The sequence below is a fragment of the Bombus huntii genome, unplaced genomic scaffold (assembly GCF_024542735.1).
Source record: "Bombus huntii isolate Logan2020A unplaced genomic scaffold, iyBomHunt1.1 ctg00000052.1, whole genome shotgun sequence".
NCBI classification, from domain to species: Eukaryota; Metazoa; Arthropoda; class Insecta; order Hymenoptera; family Apidae; genus Bombus; species Bombus huntii.
In genome coordinates this window covers 804,654-814,810 of record NW_026099316.1, presented here as the reverse complement: position 1 = coordinate 814,810, position 10,157 = coordinate 804,654, and the positions used below count along the sequence as shown (strand labels likewise).

Sequence of the window (10,157 nt, the reverse complement as noted above, 5' to 3'; positions counted from 1 at the left end):
CTTAACTTTGTATGCCTTGCATATAACACAATGATACACGACTCTACTGGTTACACGCCATTCGAACTCACATTCGGACACCAAGCCAATCTTCCCTCCACAATATCCAAGAATCCCCAACGCACATACGCAGACGAAGTCACGTTCCGCAAAAAGGAATGGGACTCTAGACTCCGACACGCTCGCGAAACATTGATCAAAAGTAAACAGCGATATCAGCGCGATCAAAAACGTAAAATTATAAAACCTCAATCAGTTTTCAAAGAAGGAGACTCCGTTTTAATACATAACGATCATAAAAGGCATAAACTTGATGTGGAATGGTTAGGACCGTACACGATTGATAAGGTATGTACTCCATACTATCTGATTCAAGACAAAAAGATACACGGTAATCGTTTAAAACCTTACTTTCCAGGTCGACGCTCCTCTTTGCCGGAATAGTATCCGCGCAAATAAATATTACACCATTAGAAGGAAACTCTGTATTCGTAGAAAACATAGGAAAAGGATATTTATACAGCGACACTGCCAATGTAATAGTAGGATTAGACACTAGCGACATATACGAACAGATAAGCGCAATAGAATCATATAAATTAACAATAGACTCACGTGCAATCAGCAAACAATACGTCGAAGAGTTAGGCGGATTACAAAATCGCATCAATAACCTAAAACAACTCGCAAAACACTTGAAAGCGTTAACACATACCCGGAGCACACGAGGTCTGCTTAACATCATAGGTTCCGTATCGAAAAGTCTGTTCGGGACTCTCGACGATGATGATCTTACGCTCATAAACAAAAATATGGACAAACTATTCGATGATAATAATAAAATCAAGACCATAATAGCTAATTAAACAGCACTTATTAGAAAAATTGTAAACTCAGAAAACCTAAACCACTTAGAGAGATCATATAGTGATATATTAAAATTACAACAGCAGGCAAATATCGATAGATCTATGCTTAAGATAATCATGAAAGTCGGCACCGCGATGCAAACTTTACACTTCCAATTAGATGAAATAGTTAACGTCATGATATTAGGCAAACAAGGAATAATTAGTCCACAAATACTTGACCCCAATGAATTCATAGAAAATTACGCCAAGGCAATAGGTAGCCAGATGTACAACACCGCGATTTCTGCCAAAACCGAACATTTTCAATTCATACTCGACATCGGTGATCTTAAAATCTTCACAATAGATGACAAAATATTTTTCAAAATCATAGTACCTTTAGTCTCTAACACAGAATGGAACATATTACAAGTATATCCTATGCCGAGTAAAAGAAATGGAGTATTTTTGGCTCCAGTAGTCGAACATCAGATGTATTTAACTTCAGGTCTTTCATTTATAAACGCTGATATCGAGTATTTCAACAAACTTTGTAAGAATCGAGCCGGAACCACTATATGCAAACAAACACTACCAATCCATGACAGAAATTCAAGAACCGATTGTCGCAGCGAAATAATAAATTTCAAACCACACATTGAACATTGTCAAATAACTGTACTTAAGATTGAAGACATTAGCTTTATACCGCTCAAAACTAGCAACTGTTACATTGCGATACCAGCAAATCCGATAGAAATAGACACAATTTGCCAAACGAAACATACCTTACAAAAACTTGACAAGCCTTCCATCATAAGAGCTAACACTTCTTGCGATTTATTGTACAAAGACGAACACATGCGTATAGGCGAAACAAAAAACGAAGTCATATACGAAATCAAAACAAAAACCCTAGCGCTCAAAACAAACGATAGTTTCACTCATCTATTAGATAAACTCCAGCGAGGATTTACAAGGCTATAAAACAACGATCGATAAAATAGGCGACGAGATAGAAACTCTTAATTTCGAACACAGAATTAAAAATATACAGTATTGGGGACTAACCACGCTCCAGATATTAGGGTACATAGCATTAGGCATACTAGGTATATATGGATTAAACAAAATAGGGGTATTCAAATGCATCAGGAAATGTATACCGAACAAATAATGTATCAATTTATTTTGCTGCCGAAATGAAACTGTAATCAACAGCCACAATGCGACAGCCCCACCAGTACCACTCACCCTGGGCTCAACACCCAACATCTATATTCCAACCAACACATACCACTCAGATGAAGAGGAGGAATCAGCTGTAATTTTCAAGCCACGTCAAGTCCGATTCCACAAAAGTCTTCTGAAGAAAACTTGAGGGATCAAGTTCAATCTAAGAAGGGGGGAATGTCACAGACGAAATTCGAGCAACTGTATATAACAAACCGAAATTCCGAACGCTTTATCGCGTGTGACCGTCCGGTCAGCACCCGTTCTCAGCCGCCTGAGTGGCATTCGATCACTTCAGCCGTTCTCCGAATTTTACACTAAGTATAAACAAAACCTTCTCCCACTCCAACGATTGGAAGAATATAAATGCTCCCTTCAAAATCATTCAGTCAGTCTAATAAAAAAATTCTTAACTAATCCAAGTATCGAAAGTGTATCATCGCGAACCGAAAAAATTGTATAAATTGAGTAAAAAATAAAAAGAACTTAATCTCCTTTTCGGAAATTAACAAGTTCCTTATTTTTACCTTAATTTTACACGACATCCTAATCGCTCCTATTAGGGTATCAACCATGACACACACCTTTCCTAGATGTAATGAGAATTTTCTATTATTGTCCTATTGCACCCCAAGATACCTAACCTTCTATTTAGTCATCAACAGGTACTTGCCCATATTGACGTCCTTGACCTTGTGATACGATTTCCGGTAAGTAGAATCACCTCCGTCTTGTCTTGAGCTAATTTCAATCCAGTTTCGGTACACCACCGATTCTTCTGCTACTTCAATATCGGGCCTACCACCAATCGTGGGACTCCTCTGAATTTTCCTACTAGGCTTAAAGGGATCACCTTCCTCGTCTCCCCTAGTCTTCGGTGCAACCGATATGGTGACGTTGTCACTTATTCTGATGTCCGACACTATCCTTGGGTTTTCAATACTAACCGCCAACCTCTTGCTATTCGCCTTTGCGCCAGTCGCTGTTACTGTACAAGGGGGTGCCTGGGGTTCCACCTCCTAGCCAAAACCGTTCGAATGTATCCAATCATAACCGAAAGAACTCGCCAAGTCGTCAACAAAAAGCCAGTATAATAGAAATAAAAAATATATAACGAATAAATAAATAAATAAGTATCTAAGAGCAAAACATAGTTATATCCTCATAATTAAATATTATCTTAGAAATTTCTACACAGCTACAATAAACTAAATCTATCAAGCTAAATTTATATAACGCTAAAATAAACTAAATATATCAAGCTAACGCCTGCGCTTCAATAAGAGGCCTGATGATACATACGCAGATCACCGCATGTATAAATAGATAATATAGTAATAAATAAATAAACAACCAGCTAACTAAATAAATAAATAAATGAATAATAACTAAATAACTAAATAATAAATAAACCAACATAACTAATAATAAATATTAATAATAAATAAGTAAATAAATAAATAATATCAAAACAAATAATACATAAATAATCAACCAATAGTTAAATAAATAAATAAATAAATAAACGAGTAAAGTAAATAAATAATATAAATAAGAAACGCATATACCTGCATTCCCCAACCCACACGACGCCGCGTAACTCAAATAAAGCCTCCACGTACGCAGCACCCGTCATACTTATTTATTCTTATTTATTCACCAAGGAAGTTTGACTCGAGTGGCGAAATAAATAAAATAAATAAAATAAACGATATATAACTAGAACTCTGGTCGACCCGACTTTATTTCTTCGTAATAGGAACTTAAGTCGAGCCGGCCGTACATACCCTAGTGTGCTGCCCGTAAGGTGGCGACGCCACACATCGACGCGACAAACCACCTCGCCTGCGCATCGTTCGGCACCACGCGTACGTCCTGCCACTACCATTACAATAATGGCGTCAAATCTATCCACGTGCGCGTCTCGATATTAAAGAAAATCGCGTATTTCTTGTATCTCACGTTGTCGCGCAATGCGAGTGCTACATCACATCCAGTAATACTCAATAACAATTCTTACCCGCTAGTATAAACTCTACGGCGAATACAATCCTCTCCACGCCACGCAGGTGCTCGCCGAGCCCCTGTTTGCCAGCAGGAGCCCGAGACCCGCTGCCCAATCGGTAAGCGTCCGTCCCCGAGAGTTGGTCCTGGGATTTCCCCATTGCATCGAGTGGGCATTGAAGTCCCAGAGGACGAGTACCTTTGCGGGGGAGGCATCTCCCGACGCACTCGCCGACCCGTTCTAGGAAGTCCCTGTACGCAGCCAGGTCGATGTTGGGGGAGTCGTATACCGCTACCACCATTACTCCACTCCCGTATGGTCTGGAAGAGCAGATCTTGCGCCCTTCTCGACCTACAGAGATTGCATTGGAGGAGGCGCTTGAACTACTCGGTCACCTCTATGGCCTCCTCCCGACCATCTGCCGCTGCTGCTTTGGCGGTTCTCCCTGGTGTCCTTTCCGCAGCTGCTGGCTCGCGGATTGATCTCCTCCTCTTGACTTTCGGGGGGGGGGGCATTCCGCACCGCCCATCCTGTGATTGGCGGGCGTCCCGAGCGACTCGCACAGGGAGCACTTGGGAGCAGAGGCGGGACAGCCTCTGGCGCGGTGTCCGCTTCCGCCGCACCTGTAACACAGGTGCCCTCGATCCTTGCTGGACACGCATGTTGCGCGTACGTGCCCCACCTCCAGAACCTGAAGCACTGCAGGGGCCGCTTCGGGATGGCTCGAATCCTCGCGGTTGACCAGCCCAGGGCTATTTTCCCTGCCTGGGATACTTTCCGGGCTCCTGCCACCGGGCACTTGATCCAGGCAGACCCTAGGCCACCTCTGCCGCCGTTCTCGCCGAACTGAACCTCCGCGCAGCCGCATCCTGCCGCCGAGGCCAGTGCTTTCCGCAGCTCCTCCTTCTTGACCGAGATGTCTATCCCGGTATCTCGAAGCTCCGCCATCCAGGTAGGCGTGGCGACTCTCACCGCAGTTGCGTCTAGCGCCTCGGCCAGACGCGTCGCCAGCAGCGTCGCCAGCAGCGTCGCCTTTTCCCTGTTCCTGTCTCCAGGGAATCTGATGATGATGGTGCCCGTCATCGCCTTCTTCATCCCCACCTGCTCCACGCCGAGCTCCGAGAGCGGGACCTCCGGCTGCCTCGAGGACGTCGGCGTACGACATCCATGCTCCCTCGTTCAGCGTCAGAGTCACCGCGGATGTTCGCGGTGCGCGAGGGAGCGTGACCGCCTTGGGTGCCTGCGACGGTCCTCTGCTTGTTGCGGCGGCGCTCGCTTTCGCCGCGCCTGTCGTCCTGGGCTGGGATTGCTGCTGGCGTATCCTCGTCGGCGGTGCCACGTTCGCCCCTTTCCTCGCTGTCTCTCCTCCAACGGCGACGGCTGTCTTCCTCTGATTTTTGTTCTTCCGTCTCTTCTTCCTCGCCTCTACCACTCTCCACTCCCCACCCTCCTGCTCCCTCGGGAGTGTAACGTCAATTCACATCAGAGACCAGGCCACACACCACGGATAGGATGGCACCCAGATGTCTGCATATCCTCCCTCAATAGTCTTAGAGTAATGTTGTCTCATCGAAATTTGTTACTTTTCATCCAAACTCTAAGGTAAATATATTAAATTAATATACACAATGTATCCGGTTGATCTCAGACCACACATATATTTCGAAATTTATTTTTTATTTATGCCAAATTTAAATATATATTATTCGTTTTATATGATTAACAAACCATTCCTTATTCAAGTCAACTATATAATATTTTCTCTATTGTTGTGCATCTTAACTCTTATCATTCTAGTTGAAATTATAAATATTCGATTCAATTGCATTTTGTTCATAATCGAAGTGCCCCAGGATCAATGGATATTCGACGTGGAGACCGAATACTAGTTTTCTTGCCATTATTTCACGGTTATGCGTTCGGAATGATGAATACGGCAATAAGTTGCGGTGCAGCTGTGTACATAATGGGAAATTTCGAGTTAGAAACGTTACTCAGTTCCGTAGAAAAATACAGAATTACGCATATACCATTGGTCCCTCCAGTTTTAGTTGGTCTTGCGAAGCATCCAATGGTGCCAAATTACGATTTCAGCAGCGTGAGAGAGATCGTTTCCGGTGCGGCACCGCTTCCGCCGGATGTAAGTTTTTCGTCCAAACTACCCAACGTAATACGTTATAACGTTATTCTATAAAACGTAATACGTTATAACGTTATACCATATAACGTAATACGTTATAACGTCATACCATAAAACATAATACGTTATTACGTTATTCTATCTAACGTAATACGTCATAAAGTTATGCTATATAACGTAATACGTTATTACGTTATACTATATAACGTAATACGTTATAACTTTATACTATAAAACGTCATACGTTATAAAGTTATACTATATAACGTAATACGTTATAATGCTACACTACCTAACGTAATTCGTTATAACGTTATACTATATAACGGAATACGTTATAACGTTATACTATATAACGTAATACGTCATTACGTTATTCTATATACCGTAATACGTTATAACGTTATACTACCTAACGTAACACGTTATAACGTTATACTATATAACGGAATACGTTATCACGTTATACTATATAACGTAATACGTTATAACGTTATACCATATATCGTAATACGTTATAACGTTATTCTGTGGAACGTCATACGTTATAACGTTACACTATATAATGTAATCCGGTAGAACGTTATACCATATAACGTAATAAGTTAGAACGTTATTCTCTTAGACGTAATGAGTTATAAAGTTATACCATATGTCGTAATACGTCATAACGTTATTCTGTGGAACGTCATACGATATAACGTTACACTATATAATGTAATACGGTATAACGTTATACTATATAACGTTAAACCGTTATAACGTTATTCTATAAGACGTAATACGTTACAACGTTATACCATATAACGCAATACGTTACAACGTTATACCATATAAATTAATACGTCATAACGTTATACTATATAACGTAATACGTTATAACGTTATACCATATAATGTAATACGTTATAACGTTATTCTATAAAATACAATACGTTATAACGTTATACCATATGACGTAATACGTTATAACGTTATTCTAAGTAACGTCATAAGTTATAAAGTTATACTATATAAAGTAATACATTATAACGTTATGCTATATAACGTAGTACGGTATAACGTTATACTGTATAACGTAATACGTTACAACTTTACACTATAAAACGTAATATGTTATAACGTTATTCCATATAACGTTATACTATATAATGTAATACGTTATACCTTTAAACTTTAAAACGTAATACGTTATAACGTTATACCATATAACGTAATACTTTATAACGTTATTCTGTGTAACGTCATACGTTATAACGTTATTCTATGTAACGTCATACGTTATAACGTTACACTATATAACGTGATACGATATAACGTTATACTGTATAACGTCATACGTTATAAAGTTACACTATATATCGTAACTCGTTATAACGTTATACTATATAACGTAATACGTCATAATGTTATACTACCTAACGTAATATGTTATAACGTTATAACGTTATACCATATAACGAAATACGTTATAACGTTATACCATATAATGTAATACGTTATAACGTTATTCTGTAAAATGCAATACGTTATAACGTTATGGCATGTAACGTAATACGTTATAACGTTATACCATATAACGTAAAATCTTATAACGTTATTCTATACAACGTAATATGTTATAAAATTATACTATATAACGCAATACGTTATAACGTTATACCATATAACGTTATACGTTATAACGTTATAGTATATAACGTAATGGGTTATAACTTTACACTATAAAACGTAATATGTTATAACGTTATACCATATAACGTTATACTATATAACGTAATACGTTATAACGTTATGCCATATAACGTAGTACGTTATAGCGTTATTCTATGTAACGTCATAGGTTATAACGTCACGCTATATAATGTAATACGCTAGTACGTTATACTATATAACGTAATACGTTATCTATGTAACGTTATAAGTTATAACGTTACACTATATAATGTAATACGTTATTACGATATACTATATAACCTAATACGTAATGACTTTATACTATATAACGTAATACGTTATAACGTTATACTATATAACGTAATACGTTATAATGCTACACTACCTAACGTAATTCGTTATAACGTTATACTATCTAATGTCATACGTTATAACGTTATTCTATCTAATGTAATACGTTATAACGTTATACTATACAATGTAATACGTTAGAACATTATACCATATAACGTAATACGTTATAACGTTATACCATACAATGTAATACGTTATAACGTTATTCTTTGAGATGCAATACGTTATAACGTTATACCATATATCGTAATACGTTAAAACGTTATTCTGTGGAACGTCATACGTTCTAACGTTACACTATATAATGTAATACGGTATAACGTTATACTATATAACGTAATACGTTAGAACGTTATTCTCTAAGTCGTAATACTTCATAACGTTAAACCATATGTCGTAATACGTCATACCGTTTTTCTGTGGAACGTCATACGTTATAACATTAGACTATATAATATAATACGGTATAACGTTATTCTATATAAAGTAATACGTTATAACGTTACACTATATAACGTAATACGTTATAACGTTATATTATATAACGTAATACGTTATACCTTTACACTGTAAAACGTAATACGTTATAACGTTATACCATATAACGTTAAACTATATAACGTAATACGTTATAACGTTATACCATATAACGTAATACGTTATAACGTTAAACTATATAACGTAATGCGTTATAACTTTACACTATAAAACGTAATATGTTATAACGTTATACCATATAAAGTTATATTATATAACGTAATACGTTATATCGTTATGCCATATAATGTAATACGTTATAACGTTATTCTATGAAACGTCATACGTTATAACGATATACTACCTAACGTAATACGTTATAACGTTATACTATATAACGTAATACGTTATAACGTTATATTATATTACGTAATACGTTATAACGCTGTTCTATGTAACGTCATACGTTATAAAACTATGCTATATAAAGTAGTACATTATAACGTTACACTATATAACGTAATACGGTATAACGTTATGCTATATAACGTAATACGTTACAACTTTACACTATAAAACGTAATATGTTATAACGTTATACCATATAACGTTATACTATATAATGTAATACGTTATACCTTTACACTATGAAACGTAATACGTTATAACGTTATACCATATAACGTAATACTTTATAACGTTATTCTGTGTAATGTCATTCGTTATAACGTTGTTCTATGTAACGTCATACGTTATAACGTCACGCTATATAATGTAATACGCTAATACGTTATATTATATAACGTAATACGTTATAACTTTACACTATAAAACGTAATATGTTATAACGTTATACCATATAAAGTTATATTATATAACGTAATACGTTATATCGTTATGCCATATAATGTAATACGTTATAACGTTATTCTATGAAACGTCATACGTTATAACGATATACTACCTAACGTAATACGTTATAACGTTATACTATATAACGTAATACGTTATAACGTTATACTATATTACGTAATACGTTATAACGCTGTTCTATGTAACGTCATACGTTATAAAACTATGCTATATAAAGTAGTACATTATAACGTTATACTATATAACGTAATACGGTATAACGTTATGCTATATAACGTAATACGTTATAACGTTATTCTATGTAACGCCATACGTTATAACGTTACACTATATAATGTAATACGTTATTACGATATACAATATAACGTTATACTACCTAACGTAATACGTTATGACGTTATACTATATAACGTAATATGTTATAACGTTATACTATATAACGTAATACTTTATTACGTTATACTATATAACGTAATACGTTATAACGTTATACTATGTAACGCCATACGTTATAACGTTACACTATATAATGTAATACGTTATTAAG

General features: G+C 36.9%; 2 protein-coding genes across 2 annotated transcripts; one reads left to right on the top strand and one right to left on the bottom strand.

Moving 5' to 3' along the window:
* Positions 1-2,628: 2,628 nt before the first annotated feature.
* Positions 2,629-3,705, bottom strand: LOC126875712 (uncharacterized). The gene is made up of 2 exons (XM_050638601.1): positions 3,653-3,705; positions 2,629-3,103 (listed from the first exon to the last, which is right to left on the bottom strand). The coding sequence occupies exons 1-2, from the start codon at positions 3,656-3,658 to the stop codon at positions 2,732-2,734; spliced, it is 378 nt and encodes a 125-aa protein (XP_050494558.1). The 5' UTR covers positions 3,659-3,705; the 3' UTR covers positions 2,629-2,731.
* Positions 3,706-5,633: 1,928 nt separating this feature from the next.
* On the top strand, positions 5,634-6,283 carry LOC126875704 (uncharacterized). Its single transcript, XM_050638594.1, has 2 exons — positions 5,634-5,691; positions 5,935-6,283. The coding sequence occupies exons 1-2, from the start codon at positions 5,648-5,650 to the stop codon at positions 6,281-6,283; spliced, it is 393 nt and encodes a 130-aa protein (XP_050494551.1). The 5' UTR covers positions 5,634-5,647.
* The last annotated feature ends 3,874 nt before the right edge of the window (positions 6,284-10,157 follow it).

Coding starts and splice junctions, on each gene's coding strand:
- LOC126875704 (XM_050638594.1), top strand. CDS start 5,648: ATGTTGTCTCATCGAAATTTGTTACTTTTCATCCAAACTCTAAG. Junction 5,692..5,934: donor CTTTTCATCCAAACTCTAAG/GTAAATATATTA, acceptor TCATAATCGAAG/TGCCCCAGGATCAATGGATA.